Source organism: Colius striatus, chromosome 18, assembly GCF_028858725.1.
Source record: "Colius striatus isolate bColStr4 chromosome 18, bColStr4.1.hap1, whole genome shotgun sequence".
Classification (NCBI taxonomy): Eukaryota; Metazoa; Chordata; class Aves; order Coliiformes; family Coliidae; genus Colius; species Colius striatus.
Genome location: NC_084776.1, coordinates 7,622,671 through 7,644,965, shown reverse-complemented (window position 1 = coordinate 7,644,965; position 22,295 = coordinate 7,622,671). Strand labels below are relative to the sequence as shown.

Here is a 22,295-nt window from a genome sequence, read left to right as displayed (position 1 = left end):
TATTTCTAATGATGAGTGAATTGTGCAAATACCACTTTGCCCCAGGAACACCAGCCTCTCTGCAATTAGTGTCTTCCTGCTGGGGGCTATGTTCAGAATCTTTTAGATTGCACTGTACTTCTTCATTTGCTATTTAATTTCTTCATAGATCTAGACATTGCTTTTAGTAGTCCAGAGATTGAAGCTTCAAATAGAGAAATCCTGGTTGGGACTAAAACATAAAGCATTTTGAATTCTCATGTTTCTTTCCAAGAAAGAATACCAGCGTACCAGGTACAGCACATGTTTCATCCACAAATTATATCTGACAGGTTTGATCATCATATTGAACATATCACTGTGGCTTAAAAACTCCAAAAGGCAAATACCAACTTGATTTTATGTCTGTATGTCAGGCAGTGGACAGTATGAGAGATGCATCGTGCTCAGGAGACAGTAAAATACATTGGATCTTCAGAAGATGAAAATCCAAGAGGAGATTAGCTTAGATTTCCCTCATGGACTAAAATACTGCTCAACAAGATCATTCTATCAAAAGCAGCTATGACTGTGCCCTTGTGATTTAGTGCAACTCAAAGCCTGCATGACAGAGAGAAGTAGCAAGTACCTTTAAAAGTGGCAGAGTAACTTAGAGCCAGTGTTGCTGAGTGGTGATAGGACTCAGAGTGGGGAACATAGAACTTCAACCTGAAGAATCCCCACAGGTTCCTTCACACCCAGATATTTTTGTGAAAAGGCCCTAAATTTAAACCTCAAGGTAATGTTAAGGATCAAGTTTTAACCCAGTAGAGCAGTTGCTGGTGATCTTGGTCTGTCTTCACATAGACTCGCATTTTAGGTGTAATGCAAATCTCTTGGAATGAAGAGGCCTTGAGACAGTCTTTGGATATGGAACCCAGGTGACTTTATTATTTCCAAGCATCCAAACACTTTAAATCCATTTTAAATGTCTTCCTTGCCATCAGGGACAAGGAAGCCTTTTCCATGTTTGAGAACAAAGAAATGAAATTATAGAAGACAAATCACAGAATTTCAAGGGCTGGAAGGGACCTCGAAAGCTCATGCAGTGCAACCCCCCTGCCAGAGCAGGGCCACCTAGAGTAGGGCACACGGGAACTCATCCAGCTGGGTTTGAATGTCTCCATGAAAAGGAGACTCCACAGCCCATCTGGGCAGCCCCTGCCAGTGCTCCCTCACCTCAACAGGGAAGAAATTCGTCCCTGTATTTCTTTGGAACCTCTCATGTTCCAGCTTATACCCTTGCTGGTGTGTCAAATTTAGAACACTCACAATAGAAGAAGTAGTTGGACTTGATCTTAAGAGGCTTTTCCATCTGAAACAATTCTGTATGTCCAAGTGTCGTGCTATCACTCATCTTTAAATTGACCTTCAGTGTAATCCCCTGATATTTCTTTCCATAAAAGGACAGATTAAAAAGTGACAACTGTATGCACAGGATTAAAAAAAAAGAAAAATCAAAGCATATTCCCAGATTTCCAAAGTGTTTCACGGAATACCAAAGCGATTCAATGTTTGCCTCAGAATTTGAGAAGAAAAAAAGAAGGTTTTCCTACCATTTGCTTATGAATCTGCTGACCCAAAAGAAATCTTTGCTTGAAATAAGAAAGAAATGTAGCTGGCAAGGTTATGCCTTTGTTATTTTATCTATACTGAAACAAAATCATCTCCTCTTCCCTGAAGTCCTTGCAATTTAGTATCCAAGGAACACTCCAGGCTAATGGTCCTAGGAAACAGAAGAGAGTCTTCATCCTAATCCAAAAAAGACAAGTCCAGAAAGAGCTATTAAGAGACTTTCAGAGAGATACAACCTTGTTTTGGACAAGATAAAACAGCATTTCACAACATGAGATTGGTAGTTGTGTCAACAACAATCTTGAGCTTCCTTCAGCATGGTCTTATGTTTACATTTAGGCCCAATAAATAGATGTTTTCAAAGTGTTTTACAGTCAAGCTCCCATTTGAGACCAGATCAGTTTAAAGAGCCCAGGGACACCAGTTTCCCTCAGACCCTACGTGTCAGAGTCCACTGGTCCCTGTGGTTTTGTTATGCAGCCTCCCAACAGCAAGCCAGGGTTTAAGGACTGATTGTAAGGAGGCCAGAAGTGGCAGATGGAAACCACAACAAAACTAGCTTTTTTTTTTCCTCAGTTGTGCCCTTCCCAAGCTCCACTGTCCTACCTGGGAATGAATGGTGAATGCTCAGATGAATAATCGAGGGGACTGTCCACTGACCTCTGCTCAGCTCTCCTTACTATTTGCTTAATGCACAGGGTTACATGGTCAAGCCACCTTCATAAAGGGCTCATAACCACCCTAATACTGGGCTTCCAACCAGCAGACTGATCATTTTCATTAAGAAAACAAGGTGAGCTGGGAATGCTGCATTCTGATCAAAGGGATTTAAGCATTTGCAATCCAAAAGCAACAGGCTTTCTAGCCAACCGGAGAATTGTATTTCTGCCTTTATATTATCTAGTTTCTGTTTGTAGCAGAAAAATACCTGGAGTAATTCCATTTTTAAAAGTTCAAGTAAGTCCCAGGAGTCAAACCACAGCTGTATTGCCCACTAATACCCATGCTAAGGGGAATACTTTCCTCTCAACAGAAGGTATGTTCAAAAGAAAACTCATCTGAGTGTATTAACTTAGGTCAAACTCTCTACATCACATAAATAAACAAACAGGTGTGGACAGTCAGATCAAGACACGGACCAAAAGGTTGTTTGTACCTTTTAAACTCAAGAATTAATAATGAAAAATACCCCCAAAGAGCCCATTCTGGACTCTTCTTTGTAGCCTATCCCTTTAGGACATGGAGGCAAATACAAGATGGTATTTAAGGCACCATTTGCAACGTTATGGAAAAGGACAATTTTAGTGAAAGCAAAATGTAACACAGTTGGGGAATTCTAATTGCATTGTGGTTACACAAGATGTTCTTTCCTTTTTTCCTCTCCTCTTGCAGGGCTTCTCTCATTCCATTTGACCTCATGTCCCATCTCCAGATGAATTACGTCAAGACTGGGTCCTCAATGCTGTGCTCTGGGTTGCAAGTGAAGGAGATGGTGATGGCATAGCGAGTGCCCCAGTGAACCTTTTCCACTCGATGAAGGTTCTCTGAGCCAGATGTGAAAAAGGAAACCCGGCCTGTAAAGACAAAGTATTTAATCAGTGACATGGAGTTTGCCACTCCACCATCAGCTCTTTACTTACTGTTGTCTCAACTGTTCCCTACCTACCTGAGAGCCCACAGGTCATCACAAAGATAAACTGTTATGAGTCCATGCTGCAATGTGACAGCTTTATGTACTGTTTAAAACATATGGTAATCCCTTGTGCTACATAGCTGGAGAAGTAATTCCACCATATCTCATAGTTTATAAAAGGCAAGAGGAAGCCAAGAACATCTGAAGCCAGCTCTTAGTTGCTTCAATTAAAAAAAAGCAAAGCAACTCTAGTGACTGTCAGCAAAGTATATTGATTTCCTCCCTTCTCCCTTTCTGGGCTCTAATTTTAGACCAAAGGAAGAGGAAGTGCTACAAAGGTGGAAAAAAGTCTTCAGTGAAAAAATGCTCAGCAGGTTTACAAGCAGCTATGGCAACTTATCAGCATTGTACCAAGTGTTTGCTGTAGGTTTTCTGTGCACAGCCTGATCACTGACTGTTGAAAATCATCTATCAGTCATATACAAAATAATTTACCTGTGAGTCACATCATCAATGCATTGGCTTGGAAATTGTTTTATAGATGTAAGTGCTTCACCCTGTGCAAGTTTTGACCACCGTCCTGCCTTGGGGTCACCTTAAGTGGTGTCAAAGTGAAATACAGGTACTTTGATAATGACAATGGAGGTATATTAGCATCCCACTTGAAACAGAAGAGTGAAGCCCTCCGCACTTTCACATTATTAAACTGTTCCAAGAACATCAAAACCTGGTGTTTAGTGAGAAACACAGAACTGACACAACTGTAGGACTGCTCAAGCTCTCCTGAGAAAGCCAGTAGTACTCATATGCACAGATGTTTTACCCCAATAGCATGTGGTTTTCCTTAGGCTTTTGTTTGCCACTGTTCAATTCAATTAAAGTTTCTTAAAAAGCTTATCATGAGGAACTCAAATTGACAATCTCACTCTCCCTGGGACTCACTCACAACCATGCAGAATGAAACACTTAGATCCTTACTTAAGATTCACACAACAACAAGATCAACTATCCCAACTGTTACACAATTTCCACTGCAGAAATGGGCACCAGATATGTACCTGGTTTTCTCTTATAGAAGTGATCTAAAGGATCCAGAAGTTACTTTGCCTGCCTCCTCCTAAGCAGCACACATGGGAGATTTGAACAAAACTGGACTGGCCTCACAGAGCTCAGTTTACCCACTAATCTCTGCAGCCTCTGTGTCGCCTGCACATTCAGTTGCAGTTCACATTTAATCTTTTATAGTTCACATAGTCTTTCATAACTGCCAAGCCTTTGCCTGTGGCTACTTTACTTAATTGGTAAAGCTATAAATATAAAAATAGATTCATTCATATGCTCAGCTCATTTACACCTTGGTATCATGCTTTTTTGGATGAAGGACTAAATGAAAGCAACATATTCTTGTCCTACAAGTGTTGAAAATGAACAGCACTACCCTCAAGGATCTCATACAAAATCCCTGTACCATGACCTTTTCTCTCTTAAATCATATTTCAACATGACTCAAGTACTTTATTATTAGTCCCTCACCTACTTATCCAAAGCTTTGCCTTAAACCTATTTTCAAGCTTTTTTGTTTGACTTCTTATTAGAAATTGTAGCATTTCAGACTTAGACACGTTTGAGTGTATTGTTTAAGCCAGTTAAACTGAATGTTTTGGCTTTAAAGAATGTCTTTTAATTTCTTTCTTTAATAAATATGTCTTCATATATGTGGTACCTTACAGCTCCTTGTGCAACTGGTCCCGTGTCTGTCAACTGAGATCTCTGAGTCACTGGACAAGCCTGCAGTCAAGTTTTCAAAGTTAATTCTTCCTAACTTGGGAAGAATTCCTTTTAAATTTACTTCTTTGCAAAGTTTTGAAGCAAAACATGGTACACTAATTTAAATAAAGTGTTCAAGAAGGAAGTAAAGAAAACGTATCAAATGGCATTTAGTGCTTTCAACACTTGAACATACAGGCCCTGTATTACATTAAAATAATACATTATGTAGACACTTCTATCAATAATCTTTCTTCTTTTCTACCCAATAAGCACTTAAAACTTCTTCATAGGTGTTCCCAATTGGCTTCCAGACTTCCATCAGGCTATAGTACCAGCTGTACTCCAGCCTAGTTCCCATCAAAGAGTGCAACAACGGACTGACGGAAGTTCCTCCCACACAAATGCACTTCTCACCTTTCTTATTAGAAAGTAAAAACCTCAAAAATTTGGAAGATCTGTCATAACCTCAAGACCTGCATGAGCCTGTTTCTAAATTACGACCTTGCCTGTATATACCTACAGAAACAGAAGTAATCAATCCCTGCCTTTACGTCAATTTTCACCACACCTGAATCTACTGCTTGTTTTCTCTTCCCATCCATGTTTTCTCTATTTTGCAGCACTAAATGCTACAAAGTGTGTTTCAAGATGGATTTTGGTCCAATAAAAGCTTAGCTGATGAGTTTCTGTTCCTTGGAAATTGCAGAGTTACTGTTGTGCAGTCACTCCCCTTTCTAGCTCGCAGGTACACCTCCAGCTCTGCTTCTGTGCTAAGACTAGTCAAGAATTTCATCCACAGGTGGAGCTGCTTCTCATTCCCTTCTTTCTGTGGCCCTTAAGTATCCACACAAGTTTTAAACACTTATGAATAAGCAAAGAATAAATTATATTGAAGATGAAAGAACTGCTGCCATGGAAAATTCGGGTGCAGACTCCTTTAAGTATGCCACCCATCCTCTCACAGAGACATGGGACAAGGATCTGCTAACAAGCTCAGCACCACAGCATCCATCAAAACTGGGCCTGGACCTCAGTGTCACCCACACAAGTCAAATGCTTAAATGCTGTCAGACTCAGAAAAGCTTGTGATATGAAAGACAGGAAAAGTCTTGCTCCTCTTACAGGGAGCAAGATTTTAATCATACCAGGGGCAACCAGTTATCCTCCTGATTTTTTTGAGGATCAATTTTTGCACTCATGCACAGGAATCACTATTTATGTCTTCATAAAAGTGCCAGTGACAAGCTCCACTGCTACAATTTTATGTGATTCTAATTTAGATGAAGCAACACTGTTATTCTGAGGAATCCTACTTAACCTGCAGCAAAAGCAATAGATATTTCACTATGCAGTAATTATGTCCTGTTTAATTACTCAAACAAAGCCACTAAAGGAATATATGTATTAACTACGAGCTTTTGCTTCCCCCTGCTTTTACTTTCCCAGGTTCTAAACACATACATAATTGCCTCTTAGCAATGAATTCTACTTAGATGTACTCAAAAATATAACCACCACAAGCAGCACACAGGTGGGAAAGAATTATGCATTCAGCTGTATATCAGAGTAAAAAAATCAGTATCCCCATAAATCAGGAGATTTTATCTATGTAAAATTCTAGCATTCAGTTCCACTTCCATAAACAAGCTGTCTACAATTACCTACCTAATCTCTGGATTGTGAGGCAATATAGATGGGAAGAACACATAAAGGAAACAGTTTTCAATGGCAACTATGCCCTTGACATGTAACTGTGATTTCAACAAAAGCACTCTCATTTGTTTCCTTGTCTCTAAAATGAAGTTAGTGCTGATCTATTCAAAGGCACTGTGAAAATGAATTAGTGAACACCATTACAATACTCTGCAGTTAACACATGGTCTGTTTTACAAGTATTATACACACAGTCTCAGTCAACACTCAATCATGCAAGGAAGTAAAGGAGTAACTGTCCCCTCACTCTCCTCCTTGGTCTGCTTAAACTATGGCTGGACACTAGGGATGATCAGGGGCCAGGGAAAAGATGCAAAGTAGGGCTAGGGGAAAGTTGTAAGAGGTCTCCCTCCACTGTCCATAGCAGCTGGCTGGGGGCACCGAAGATACTGAGCTGCCGCTCAGAAGGAAAGGAAGCAAGTCATCTCCCTGATTAAAGGGAAGCAGGAACAGTTTATTTGGCACTGCAGATCTATTCAGCATCTTTCATCTTACACGCTGACAGCTTTGACTGAGCTGCTTAACATTTATCAGCTCTAAATGTTACTCGGGAAAGAAGGAAAACCTGCATCTCATCTGTTGAATGGCACCAAGAAGGCAGCACTGCCAGGGAAACTGTACAAACACAATTGTGTTCTCATGCTTGTCATCTGTTTAGGATTAAGAGCTAATTAATTCTCATGTAAAGTGCCTAAGAAAAAAACACACCGTATCATTAAGCAAATAACCTGATAATAGTGTTTTCTGTAACCACACAGTAAAGCTTGTTTAACAGATATACTAATTCAATTAAGTAAATGTTGAATGAGGAGAGCTTTAAGTAAGTTCTTACTCAGACCCTACAAAAGTAATGTGAAATGACAGCATCTGTGTGTGCCCTGAGCTGGGGTGAAGAGGGAACACCAGAAGAGAGGGCACAGGCTTCCTTCAATAACTATGCCAAGCACATAAAGAAACCTATGGCCTAAAGTACTGCAACAGATATCTAATAAAGCCTAGTGTCAAACTTGTGCCAAAATTGTTTATTCATTAGTTGCTGTTGTAAATAGAATTCCCAACTCACCCAGCAAGCTCTCCCACAGCCTGTAATGCAGAGAAATAGCATCCATAGCCTCAATACTTTTAGAGAAGTACTTGCTCCTGTTTTAAATTTAGAAGCACCTGTACTGAAAACTTGCAAATGACAGTTTTTAAAGAAAATAAGTGAATTTCATTATTTCCTACTGAAAGCACGGGAGCATTTTTAGAATCCAGCAGGATCCCTGCCTGCTTCTCTCCTATCAGCACAGTTGGTTGCTCAAACCAGCAGGAGTTTCCACGCTGTATGTTGTCCGAAGGTGTGACAACCCAGTGAAGAGCTTAGAAGTGAAAACTGCGTAACTCTGCTTTCTCCAAATCACAGTTACTGAGTCTCACCACAGTCTTTGGGTTCTGTTTCTTCTCCCTATAGCCAAGAGAAGGACAGAAATACCACTGCTCCTCTGCCTTCCAGTTCTACCTTCAACACTCAGACCTCACCCAAACAATGCCACCATGCCTGCTCTGTTGTCCCATGTTAGAACACTCTGGGCAGCTGTAGGTTTCTAAATTGGACTCCTACAAAAATTTCTCACCAAGAGATGCCTCTAAGAACAAAATGCTGCAATTTCAATAACATTAACTGTCTCCACATCATCTGCTTTACTTTTCTTGACCTTGCTAAATATGGCACGTTTAGCAGAGTTATGGTCAAATCACATGGACACTAGAGCTCTAGGGTTTGGAGTTATGGTGGAGAAGGAATTCATCCTTACATTTAGTAAATCACTAAAGTATAAAAACAAGGGTAACTTCTGTGGCTTTTTTCTTCTTAAAAAGAGGCCTTTAAACAAAAAGACTTAATGATAGCACCTACAGTGCATGATATTAATACTTAAAGCTGAAGAATCCAGAAATGAAATATCATTACTGAACTGCAGTGTAACACAGCTGAACCTGCAGTTCATCTGGTATTTTGTTTTACTTTATCAGTTACGTTACCTGAACTTCACCAAGTGATTGGTTGAAGCTGGTTTTCTCCTCTTTATGCCTTCAGCTTTGCTGCATATTTGTCTGGCAGCATTCCACTCATGCAATATTGGTCTGCATGTGCATGACAAGCAATGAAGAGCAGGTAAGGTGTATGCTACATGTGCTCATTTCTAACTATTTTATACCAAGGAAAAAAGCCTTAGAGGCCAATCCTCAGTATTGACAGTGTTTCATAATGCTCTGTGGAACACTGTAATATAAGATGTCTATTTAGCTCTGCCCTGTCCCCTCAACACTCCTCAATCCTTTCAGTGGTCCAGTTAGGGTAAAGTGACCTCAGTAACAGTAGCCCTCAGCAAGACAGTGTATTTTATATGAAGTAATTCATACAAGCACCATGTTGAGTGCAGGTCTGACCTGTGTCTCCAAGGTACCTATTGGTTTATGTGCCAAATTCACATATTCTTTCTTTCAATGTCATGACAAACCTGTCATCAAGCATCAGTGGAATATGAAACCAGAGTCTGGAAGACAGCTATTCTTCCATGGAAAACAAAACCGAAAAGCAAAAGGGAGTTCTAGAAAGAAATGAGGAGGTAGTGAGCTGTTTTCTACACAGTTTTAGCACTATTGCAAAAGGTTCTCCTTTTTCTACCACTTTTCTCTGTAATCACCTTAAGTCTCAAGTGCAATTTGTGATTAGCAGTGCAGATCTGTAAGAATTGCTTTCCTACCACCCATGAACTTTGCATAGCTGGTTATTACTGCAGCTGCTAATGCCAGCTCCATTTATTCTTCCGAGGACTGACAGCTACTTCTGTGGACTCTTTAAAAAATCCTTCTCAACTTACAGTTGTTACTGATCTAACACCAAAGCATGCTCCAGTTGTACTGATTAGAGCAAATCTAAAGCTAGGAATGCCAGAAGATTATCATGATCTGATGGAATCTGGATGAAATGAAATGAAATGAATTGAATATAGAGAAGAAAAAACAGACCATCTGTACTCAGTAAGGGAATCCACTATTCCATGATACAAGATGGACTGCTAAACATACTCCAAACACAGTTGTCACACCTTGCGTTAATGTTAGAAACACATATTTGTTACAGCTATGAAAATATGCTAAGTTTGATATTCAGAGAAGAGTCACATTTCACTCAATGCACAGAATTCATTTGTACCAGGGATTATTTTCTTCCACAAACACACAGAAGCAGTGACTGTGCTACTTCCCTCTACTCTTACATAATAAGCAACTTGTATCAAGAATAAACTCTTTTGTGAGTTGAAAGTGAGTGCAAAGCTGACCTTAACACCAACAAGAGTATATTCAAATGAGAAACAACAAGTGCAGGTATTTTTTCCAACCACAGGGGTTTACCTACACTCTACTATGAAGTGAGGTCTGACCTGTCTAATGTCACCAGTCTCCAAATTCACATAAGTCTCTCCAAAACTCTGAAGTTTAAAATATAGTTTAGACTAATAAACTTAGCAGCAGCAGAAAGTATAACAATTTTATCATTAAGAAAGGAATGCCTTGGTGGCTGCCATTTATTACTAATCCTTCTGTATCTATTGAAGAGTATTAAAACAGGTACCAGGCCAGCAAAGTTAAAACTAATGTTGAAATGGCTGTGGGTTTTGTTTTGATGGACCTCATTCTCTCTGTTGCTTTATTTCATTTTGTCTCTTGAATAGAGGTACTCCCGGTGCAAAGGATGAAAACAAACGCTAACACCTCAGTTCTGGGAACAGAATTAACATAGCTGTTTAAATGCAACTGATACTACTTCAGGAACTGTTTCTTGTCAAAAAAAACCCCACCAATCTTCCTTTCCAAGCAGGCTGTCACTTGGCACCAAGGATTCTCTTACTCACAGTACAGTGAGTTTCTTACAGCAGACAGAGGTCCTGACTTAAGTCAAAAGACGCATATCTAGTTCTGAAGCCCGTCAGAGCACAAGAAATATATGTTCCTTAATGCCACGTTTGGTTATAAATTAGCAAAATATCTCTACATGTGGACTGGCACCAGTGGTGACTTTTTCAAGTCTGTTAAAACAAAAAAAACCCTTCAAAAGCCTCTAGGTTAATAAGTTATAACTCCTCCTTGAAACTAGAAGTGTTTATTAATAATTCAACTAGGCAATGGTATAGACCATGTTACAAATTGAGTCTTTCACTCAAATATGTGAGACCTAGGACTTACAGACTTCTTCCACAATCCACCAGTGATACATGCTTAGAAAAGTGATAAATATTTTCAAATTAGGCTCCACTTCTAAAAAAGCTTTCCCTGTCCCTGTCTGGCTAAGACTATTCCTTAAACCGTAAACACTGCAAAAGCATTTGAAGCAGCAGTGGGACTCACTTAGGCAATATTTCAAAACATAGGAAATCCCAATGTTTTATTTGTAATTGTCTTTTTTAATATATTTCCAGTTACTGCTTCTTTGCTTTGCTGCATCAGTAACAATGGCTTTATGTTCCCTACCAGAAAGCCTGATACTAACAAATTACTGCTCACAGAAAAAGGTTATATTCCCATTTTGGCACAAAGCACCAGATTCCCAAAATGCAGAAAAGGTTGAGAGAATAGCAAGTGCCAGGTTTTGGAACTGAAATGGTATTAGTGATACAGAGAAGGCACCATCAGCTGTTGTGCACTAAAACTGAACCAGCAGTTATGACAGTCTTCCCAAAAAGCCTGAATCTCCTAAGGCAGAAGAATGAAAATTTATCAAAACAAGGTTTTAAAAGTTGGGCTGGACTGACAAGAGAAGAACAAAGGAGCAAAAGAAGCATAAAACAAAAAAAAAAAACCCACTCACCATCAAGGAGGGAAGGAGAGAAAAAACACTGCAAAGGAACACAAAAAATACAATGATTTGTGCCATTAACTGAAGACACCTTGGGGTCATTCCCTCCTTTGCATTCTCTTACAAGCTGTGTTTTATCAGCAAGAGAGAAACTAAGTGCAATTGTCTTTATTTTGTGCTTCATGCTCAAAGGGTGTTAGTAGTTATTTCGATTGCAGCACAGGTAGTGACATAATCATGGGATCCCTGACCATTGTGTTCATACACAGGAGTGTGTTGGAAAGCTGTAACTGGAATTAAACTGGCATTTTCTGTTGTGTACCTGTACTATATTTGATCTTTCAAAAAAGGCAATTCCCTACAAGCTTTGCATTGTCTTAAAAGGTGTTTTTAACCAGTTCTGTGGCACACACATCATTAATACAACCACCTGTGAAAGGCAACAGCCAAAACCAGTTGCTGTTAAAAAAATCCTTCTGTACTTTGCTCTCCCTTCCTTTCCAAGAATGACAAAGAGCAAACACCTTGCAGCAAAGCTTGAAAATTAACTGGATGGGGTTGAATGGAAGCAATTTCACAGTTGGAGACTTCCTGAAATTAAATAAGGAGCACGTTGCATACAGCAACTGGTCTGAGTGTCCCCGTACCGTGCCATGCAACAGCTGTCCTCCCATCCTAGAATTCAACTAGGATTTCTACAGCTATAAAAACATGTTAATTTTAGAATTGCACCTGGAAATGAAAGAGTTTGATGTGCTCCCTTTCAAATACTAGTAGCAGAATTTTGCAAGGGATGATACTTTCAGTTTAGGATTTCTTTCCAACCACAAAAGCCAAGATAAAAATACAATTCTTTATATGAAACCCAGGTAATCTTGGAGTTGCTCTAACCCAGCATTACCACTGTAGTTAAGTCAAAAACATCCACATCCATTCCCCTTTGCAGGCACCAATAGTCAAAAGTTTGTTCTGCCTGACTAATGTTTGACAGCAGACAATTACTGTCAATATCTGTAAATTTCTGTCTTTTCTCACTTGTAAAAAAACAAAACAAAAATCAAAAAACCCATAAAACCACAAAAAGACCAAAAACCTCACCACAAAACAACCAAAAAACCACCAAAAAACCCCAAAACCAAAACAACAACTAAAAGCCAAAACTGCACAACACAAAAAACCACAAACAAAACCAAAACCAAACACACAAACAAAAAAACCCAAATACAAGCAAAACCAAAACAAAAACCCACAAACAACAAAGAACCAACAAAAAAGTCAAAACAAAACCAAAAGCAACAACAAACTCAAAAAAAAACCAAAGCAGAACACAGTAGGAAAATAAAGTAGTCCTTGATGTTTTTTCCTGCAGAAATGTGGCTGGCCTTGCAGCATTGTACAAGGTGACATTGCTGTAACCTCTGTACTCACCTGCCAGATGAGTTAAAGCTGAACTTGCTCTTCCTAGGCATATTACCCCACAGTGATTCTAGTTTCAAATGATCCACTTATTAGAAAAACCTTAAACAGACTTAAAGGCTTTTTTGGGAGGTGCTATAACTGACAGCCATCAGAACACTCATCCCCATCAGATCTACTGAAAGCAGATATGAACTTATAATCAAGTTACCATGACTCATCATCTTACTGCAGGTTAGGAGAACTGTGGTAATCAGTCATCTTCACACCCAGCCCACAGCAATTGCAGGGTATTAAGCCCCATCTGGAACAGCAAAGGTAGCTCAGGCCAAACGGGCTAAAATAAATCACTTTATTTTGGATGAGTTGTAGTTATCTTCACTCTTGACACCTAGCAAGCTGCTAAGCTGTCACAACTGCACTGCAATTCTAAGCCCTGCAGCTTTCAAGGAAGTCACTTTGTAAAGTTCAACTCCAGATACTTCAAATTGTGGCCATATTTTTACCTTTTTAATCTTTACTTTTTCCATAATCAATCTGTTGACAAAATGCTACATTATTCTGCAGTTACAGCTGACAACATCCCTCTACATCTGCCAGCCCACTCACTTAATAAATGGCACATTTATTTAATGGCACCTGCCTCAATGCAGGCAAACCAAGACTCTTACCTGCTCGGGGCTCTACTGTCTTGTTGGAACTTGCATCCATAAACACAAAGCGTCCACCACCAAAATCTTCAGTGTAGTCAGAGAGGTAGAGCAGGGAAGTATAATCAAAAGAGCCATAAGTTACCTAGGAGGAAGACATATACCAAATATTACCAAATTCTACTCTCATCTCTGTAGAATACAGTCACAGTGATGGGTCTTCCCCATCTTCATGTATTTCATAAAGGTTCGCTGAAAGCTGAGAATATTCTTTTCTAGAACTTATATCTAATAACCATTACAATGTTTCTTAGCCTATTCTGTTTACACATATTACATACAAGACTAGCATGTTATGCTTATTGTTACACTCTCCATAACTTACCGAGTGTTCTCATTGTTCTATCATCCCAAGTGTACTGAACAACCAGCAAAAAATAACATCATGTCAGAAGTTATACCACTATCAAAAACACAGAAAGGCTCAGATGCATTTATACTATTTCAAGATAGAATTTCACCATAAGGTTAATGAGACCCAAGAACATCCTGTAACTAATTAATTCCACCATGGAATAGTGGCAACAGGTTTCTGGAAATCTCATCTTTTACTCTTTTACCAGCTACCATGCAGGAGCTTCATGGTAACACAGAATAAGACCTTTCAAACAAACACACATTTGTGGGAGAAACTTTCACTCTTTTCCAACCAGGTTTTGTTTAAAAACCTTCAAACATGACTTTCAAAGTGTCTGCTTCTTCTCAGCCTAGAGACCAAACACCCAATTTAACAAGATGATTTTCCCTGTATATGTATGTATGTAGAATGTATTAATGCTCAGAGTGGAACTATCTAAATATTTAACACTGAGTATAGTTGATTCTGAAAATATTTCCCTTCCATATCTACATCTCACCAATTAAAAATACATTTAAGTTCACCAGCTGTATTCTCCAGTTTCTTTATAGTATATCACAACTCCATCAAGTTCTGCATTACACTGTCAAACACTGAAAGGAACAGCACAGTGGTACTGTATAAATATACAACATTTGCAGGGTGTTTTGACTGACCTGGTGACTGTTAGAGGTAGGTGCTACTTCCAAACTTAGAAGTTCTCTAAATATTTTCCATTTTGTTTTAAGCTGCCTTCATTAGTGCCAGTTAAATTTTGGCTCAGTAGCAGACGCACATGTTCTATAAGGGCAATGACTACAGAGAACAGAGCAGCAGATGGAACAGGAAGGCATTTTCATTCCTAGTCATTTTATTATTTTGACCATAAGAGCTTAGAAGGAAAAAAGCCAAATCTCGTGATATGCTGCACTAGACAATCTGAATTACAGGGATGAGAGAAACATTTTGGTGATTCCCTTCTCATCATATTTACCCAAACCTTAGTAGCAACACAAGGCAATAAAATGGGAATTAATGGATACATGGTACTGCAGCACCTCAAAACAGCCATTCTACAGCTTCCCCCATGCAATCTGCTTTGCAAAGCTATTTTCACCTCCACTGATTTGGTGATGAAACTTTCAGTCAGTGAAGGCATTAGCATGGTGAAGAAGTTCAAAGGGAAGTTCAATTCCAAAGGCTGATGCATTACAACTGTTTTTATGAACTCTTCAGTAGTGTGGCAATCTTTGCTCCATCAGTGCATGCTCTCCAAGGTGGCTTTACCAATTCTGAAGTTTCAAGAGCTGACTACAAACCATTTTAGCCTAACCAAAACACATCTGATTTCTACAGATGACTCATTTGGGGAATCAAGTACGCAATGGAAAATGGCTTTTCTATTCCTGTTCCTGTTCTTGTTTGTTACTCTCAGAAGTCAGACAGGCCTGGGAAATGCAACAGTATGGAAAGGAGGCACTAAATCATATTCAGTTATTTAAAATGTTAGAAGTGCTCCATGTATATTAAAATGTATTTATTACCCTGGTAGTAATTTCGAATACCAGAAAGGTTAATAATTGAACCAGAGTTCAAACTGTGTGAGAAAAGCTGTCATTAAGCCAGGTGATAAACCATATAGACACACTGCAGCAAATCAACTTTATATAGCTCCTTATGCACAACTGAACAGAAAAGATGGAGACATTTCCATTCAAGCCTGATTCTTCATATAGCTAATGTGCACTTTCCAAGCAGCACAGCTCTAGCATGGTATCTTGCAGAAATACAAGTCACCAGTTCTTTTCCTGTACACCCCCACCTATCCACACAGATAAAAAATAGCCTTGATGGCTACTTCAAATCAATATATCAGTAGCATCTATTCAGTAGATAATGTAAGACACCAAACAGCATGTCTCTGAAGGGGCTGCAGGTGAGCTGAGGTTACAGGGTTGAGCTGAGGTTACAGGGTTGAGCAGACACAAGAGTAAACTTCTTTTAATTTCAAAGACAAAGCTGTCCTAAGACAGATTTTTTATTTATTTCATTAAATATCTAACAACATGACAGTAAGAAAAAGAAGAATGAGAAGTCTGTTAGGACAGACAGGAGTTGCTATCACTGATAGTCTAAACAGCCAGAGAGAGGAGAGAGGGCTGCTAGAAGGGGAGACAAAGAGCATATCACTGGTAAGGAGAGTAGAAAGAACCTTTGCCTTAAAGTCATGGAATAGCTTCAATAGAAGAAATTCAAAGAAAACAGACCAAAACTGATCTTATGGCAAAGCCTGACAATTCTGTGAAGGATGACAGGATCCTGTTTAACTGATTGGTTAATGTAAAATGCCTTCAGAGTGATCTAACAGTAACAGGAAACACTTGCATGCCATCTCAGCCTCCTACCTACCTTGTCAATGTGTGGGTGCCAGTATTCATCATGTGTTGTCTTGGCTTCTGTGCTGTTTATTCTCGAGAAGAACGTTGGCTTAGTCAGGTACATGGAAGCAGAGCTGATACCAAACACCTGAGCAATCTTTTGTTGAATTCTCTGTCTCACATCACTGCAAAGCACACAACACAGCATGCTAAGTGACACAGACCTCTCCTGCTTCTTCTGTATTCTCCTTCATTCACTGAAAGTGCTTCTTTAGTTTCTTCCTCAGCTGACAAATCATGGAGAACCCATACTTCCATTCTTATTTTGCCTTAAAGTCTACCTACTACATCACAGGTTGTTCTGGGAGGTTTTTTATAGCTCTGAGAATGTCAAGAAAAAGAAAACATTTGTCACCTGTGGATTTCAAAATGTCTTTGTGTAAGAAGTTTGTTTTCCTGAAGAATTCTGTGACCATCCCATGGAACTACTGGAAAGATCAAAGTCTTTCACATGTATATTTTTAATCCAAATCAGGTAACTAGGAGCTTACATTTTCGTAAAAGGGCTGCCTCTGAAGAGTCTTCAGCTATTTTTACTCTGATTTTAAACCAACAAATTAACTCTCTGGCACCATGATCTTACCACACTCTTAGCTCCTGTATTAGGCTGACTCCTCCTTCCAAAATGCTTCAAATACAGCACCCAAACTGGGCTCTGAGTGTGATTTTAAGAAGCATAAAGGATTACATCTTAAAAATGAACAAACTCACAATACTTTCACTTCATCTCATTGTGTTAATACATTCTTTTCTGCATCAGACATGCCTCCACTGGGTAGTACTGGACTTCAGCATAACTCTCAAGAAAGTTTTGCACAAGGATTTCTCTAGGAGACCTAAACAGTGGCTAAAAAGAAGTGACAGAACTAAAAGCAGAGCTACCATGAAAGTCAGGTCTTAAAAGCTTTTCCCACAAGTACTAAACTCAGCCTAAATCCTCATCCTGTTCTCATCCTTCCCTTCAAAAATAAAAAATCTATTAAAAAATGAAGATAACAAATTCCAGCTATTTTCCAAGGTATTGACATGGTTGCATGAACTGAGGTTACAAGCTGAGAGCTTGTAAAACTGACACCAGGAAAGGATCTGCAGGTCCTTCCTTTCATGCCTGTAGGAGCCTGATCTTTGTTTTCTTTCCAAGAAGCAGGACTTCAGCAAAGGCTGCCTCAGGTTTCCCAGAAAGCATTAAATGTAATTACTCATTTCACTTCATGAATCGAAGGCAGCTGGCATGCTGAACAACCCAACACAAGAATTAATAGCCTAACCCACAAATACTAAAGCAGAATATTCCCTGGCTCTGAGAGCGGGTGGCCAGTTGCATCAGCCAGCTGGAACGTATCTACTCTGAAGTAGTTAGGCCACAGTCTTTACATAACTAACTCTCCAGTAGTTGCACTACTCTCTAAGCAGTACTCTTTTCTCTTTCATGCTGACTCCTTTGCCTCTTTTAAAAGCTTTCTAGTAAGAGTTGGTGTCTGGTATTTCTAAGGCTCCCTTAAAGCTTCACTCCTCTTGGAGACTTAGGGCAACGCTTTAGGCAAGACTGCATGTTTTGAGAAGCAAGCAGCAAGTAAAGATCTACTTAACTCTTCCCAATAGTTTTTCTTTCCATTCCCTTCCCTGTCATTCCAGATGTAGACTATATACTCTATTGATAGAACACTTAAGGACAAATGCATTGTAACTCACATGTAAGGCATATGACAAGATAAGCACCTTCTAAGCTGGGATTTGGCTATCAAGAAAGCAATGAATGAGCCTAGAAATTCTAGCTACCTTGCATCTGGTACAGTAAGAGCCACATTGTCTCCTGAGCCATGTCTCATATGCAGAAGCAGCAGGCACCTCAGGTAGGAGCCTCCTCTCCTTTCTGCATTCTGGTCCACTCATTCTTCATGTTCTCTCTTCCTTAACCCCTATAATTCAAGAACTGTTGGGGAGCTCTGGTATACTATAGCTACAAAGAAAATACTTTTTTTATGCTGGACAATGCAAGCATTCATTTTCCTAAACATAACTACTATTCTGTCATTCAGACTGATTAGGGTGTACCCTGTTTCTGACCAGATGCACTAAGCAGAGCTCTGGCAATAAATACACAAGTACCAGACCCAGTCAACATTATAAGTAACAAATGAATCTCTCCCATAGTTTTTCAGCAGCAGTCTTTGTACATTTGCACTGAGTCCCTGGATAATATCAAAATGCACAGGCTAGACTCGGGGAAAAGCAGAACAGAACTCCCTGAAAAAGGGATATGACTGCTTTCTATAAAAGCAGTTACTGAACATCAGGGTGAGTCAGGGTGATTGAGGAAGGAAAAAGCCAATGAAGTAGCTGTAAGTCTAAGGAATGTACAACTTAGGAGAAAGGATGTTCACTTAATTGCCAGCTTAATGTACCAGCAGCACCATAAAGAACTGAGTGGAAAAAACTAAAAGTGCCACAGAAGAGTTTTTGTAAGATACAAGCTCTGTCAGACCAGCAAAAAAACCCCTAAATGCACTGTTAGGAGTCACTGCAAAGTGTGAATCAAGTACAGTGACAGGAATGCTCAAGGCTTTGCACAACTCCACAGCTTCTCTAGAACACTTGTCAGCAGTAAGAAGCATCAAGGGCAGCAGAAACAATGCTCTCATAGCCAGAATGTTTTAACAGAAACTAATAAAGCAAGAAAGTTCTCCTTCTGCTCATTCTCTGGCTCTACCTTAAAAAGCTGGAGATCTTTTTTGTAATAGGTCTTTAATAGTGCCATTTTCTGCTGAAGTCACACCCTTAAACCAAGCATTCCAATTTAAAGGTCTCTCTTCTGGATAAAGATGCACCCATTATGTGAAACAAGAGGAACTGCTGTAATATGCCTGGCAGATGGTTAAAGCATCAGCCTAGAAACCATAATTGATTCTGAAGCAACATAATCTTGACAGACAGTTAAAAAGCCAACCTCGAGGCTCAGAATGCCTACTTGGATTTGGCTTTGTTGCAATCAGCAATACTTAGAGATGAGTTACAGTTGGTTATTTCTCTCAGGAGTGTATTTTTAAACCAACCTTGGTAGGTTTAAAGTAATGGTAGGTGAAAGTAATGAAGATGAACGCTCCCAAGAAAAGCATCAAATCATTCATTAAGGACATAAGGTACTACAGTCCATGTTGAAGGATTGCCATTAATATGAACAGAAGCATTTAATCATGTATTTTGTATTAGATTTATATCCAGCAGATTGAAACATCCTCTATATTGGCATGAAATACCAAGGCAGTATTTATATTCCCTAGCTGCTGTCTCATCTCACAGTGTAAGGATCAGAAGTTCATAAATACTATTGATAAACTGCATGCTTCTGTTCAAGGGAAAGAAACATTCTTTAGCAAGACACTCCTTCCACAAACTCATGTTATTTCTACAGATTCTTCCATCTCCTACAGAATGGAAGGCAAAACAAAGACTATTTGCAAAAGATTCTTCACTATCCTGGTGAAGCTGAGACTATGTATTTTCTTTAAACAGTCAAAGTTCAATAACAATCAAGACATTGTCTCCTTTGTGCAATTTTGGGGGCAAAAAGAAACATATTTAAAAGAAGCTCATCTATGGGGACAACAGTATCTAAAACCAGTTCTTGAATAGTCTTTAAGTGGTTAACATTGTAAGACAAAAAAAAAGACTAATTAAGAAGACTGAGAAAACTAATAAACGTATTTTACTACTCAATAGTACTTCCACCACTAGAGGGAGGTCATATTCTTTCACAAAGGCAAGAAAAAAAGGACAAAAAGAGTTAAAGTGTTCAAGCCAGGTACATTCTAAATTATGAGAAGGCAACTGAAATGCCTAACTAAAGATTTATTGTGTCTAGTCAGCAAAGAATGCTTGTTCCTAAACTAAGGCCACATACCTTCACTGACACATGGAACTCATTACAGTTGCCTTCGTTAAGCATATGAGCAGCTCTATAGGAAAGCTTAAAGCATCAGATGCCAAAGCTATTATATTATAGTGCTATTTCATATTCTGGCTTCTTAGAGGAAAAGTATGCTCTGCTTCCCTAGCCAGAACATTAGTAATTTGAAGTTCTTCCACTTCTGCTTTACCATCTTTAATATTTGCTACACATCACCCAAAAAAAACCCAAGTTCCTACTGTACTAATAGCACAGGACTGTCAATAACACCTAACAAAACACTTCTTCCATAACATGTATGAAATAGGAATTAACACTGAACGATTTTACAACCCAGCTATAATGTTCTGGCAAATAACCCCAGAACTCAGCTGAGACTGGCCCCAACCCCTTATGAAGAAAGGAAACAATATGGTGCTGCCAGCATGCTGATTACATTTACACCATCAGTACTGTCCTGGCACTGGTAATGCAGCTGAGCTCAAAGCAGCACGTATTATTTACCAGGTACTTGCCAAATTCCTACTTAGTTTCCTCAAGGCATCTTAATTCTCAGAGATTACTGTTTTGAGCTGCAAACTTAATGCTATGTCTGAATCCAAAGGCAAATTCCCTCCCAACCTGCACTTTACAGAAAAGCCCCAGTTGCTGTGTGGTTCATTCAGCAGTTTCTGAAAAGCTTTACCGATATAACGCAAAATCCTCCTCTGTGAAGATGTCTTGAATTTTGTCCCCAAAGTACCTGAAAAATAGAACAGCAGTCTAAAAGAGGAGTTGCTGAACCAGACTGACATCTGTGCTTTACTCACAATCAAGAAATGTAAACACAAAGAAATCCTACGAATGCTTTTTCACATGATGTTCCCAAAGCATTGCTCAAGGATTCCATGTTAAAGATTACAGGATCAAGCCACAGTAACTGATAATGGAATTCTCCAGGCATGAAGAGTGTCTCCTCCTACATCATGAAATAAAGCCCATGCATTTACATTTTTAAGAGCTCAGACTACTTGATTTCTTCCACTGCTGACTAGACTAGACTAGACTATAACTGAAAAGAACTATTTACTGGTGCACAAAGAACTCAGAAGACAGAGGTAATGACAGCTTTCCAAGAGCCAAATTCAACAAAAGATTAGTTTTCATGCCACAGAAGCTTTTGAACTGGTCAGGACAATTTTGGTGAATCTAAGCAGCTTCTAACCTAAAGGATTCTATGACTGTACAGTTTGTCACTACTCAGTCCAGCCCACAGGGCTTATGAAATCTGAAAGGCAACAAGCTCTGAAGCGTAGGCTAAAAAGAGGCAGCAAACCACAGCCTCATTTTACCTGTACAGATTAACAAAATGCTTCCCCATTGAAAGAGCTCCAGAGTGCAAGTCCAAAATTGATGCCTGGAAAAGAAAACAAAAAAAAAAGTAGGAATAAGAACATGAAAAGGTTTCATTATTATTTAAAGATGACCTTTAGTAACTGTCCCAAGTTGCCTTTTGCTTTCCACAGCCTCTCAAGTTAAAAAAAAACATAGTTTCTATCTTACAACTACAAACCTCCCTCACTTTGCTGTACAGATGCACAAAAGACTAAGGTACTATGAATGAAGCACAGGACTACTACCTGAGAGGTTCAAATCTGATATACAGAATTGCCAGTCTTCCTCCATGGGCTAGGAGTAAGACACTGTGTTCCTGGATCCCTTCTTGAAGGCATTTCCCTTCCACACAAAGATGACTAATTTTCCAATATTTGTGAAGCACTCAAATAGCAGCACTAATATTTATCTTGCCTAACATTTGTTATTAAAACTTCTCCTCCACCATGAGATCCTGTATACCTCTCATATTTCATACAGCCATAAAAGTCATTTAAAAGAACAACTATAATTCAATGGCTTACTACAGCCAAACTTTCTTTTCCCCACTTTCTAAACTGCTGTAAA

General features: G+C 39.2%; 1 protein-coding gene across 5 annotated transcripts in view; it reads right to left on the bottom strand.

Annotated features, from left to right (window-relative positions):
* Positions 1-881: 881 nt before the first annotated feature.
* The window catches only part of OGFOD3 (2-oxoglutarate and iron dependent oxygenase domain containing 3), a 31,969-nt gene continuing 10,555 nt past the window's right edge, over positions 882-22,295 (bottom strand). Inside the window, exons 5-11 of one of the 5 annotated variants that reach the window (XR_009820005.1) lie at positions 21,686-21,750; positions 21,040-21,096; positions 16,419-16,572; positions 13,634-13,757; positions 13,174-13,266; positions 11,559-11,586; positions 3,131-3,167 (exon numbers count right to left, since the gene is read on the bottom strand). Coding sequence is in view for 3 of the 5 variants with exons in the window: in XM_062011043.1 (XP_061867027.1) it covers positions 3,031-3,167; positions 13,634-13,757; positions 16,419-16,572; positions 21,040-21,096; positions 21,686-21,750 (537 nt within the window). In the remaining 2 variants the exon portion in view is untranslated. Of the gene's footprint in view, positions 3,168-11,558; positions 11,587-13,173; positions 13,267-13,633; positions 13,758-16,418; positions 16,573-21,039; positions 21,097-21,685; positions 21,751-22,295 lie in introns of all 5 variants that reach the window. The other 4 variants (XM_062011045.1, XR_009820006.1, XM_062011043.1 and 1 more) reach the window with 4 other exon arrangements.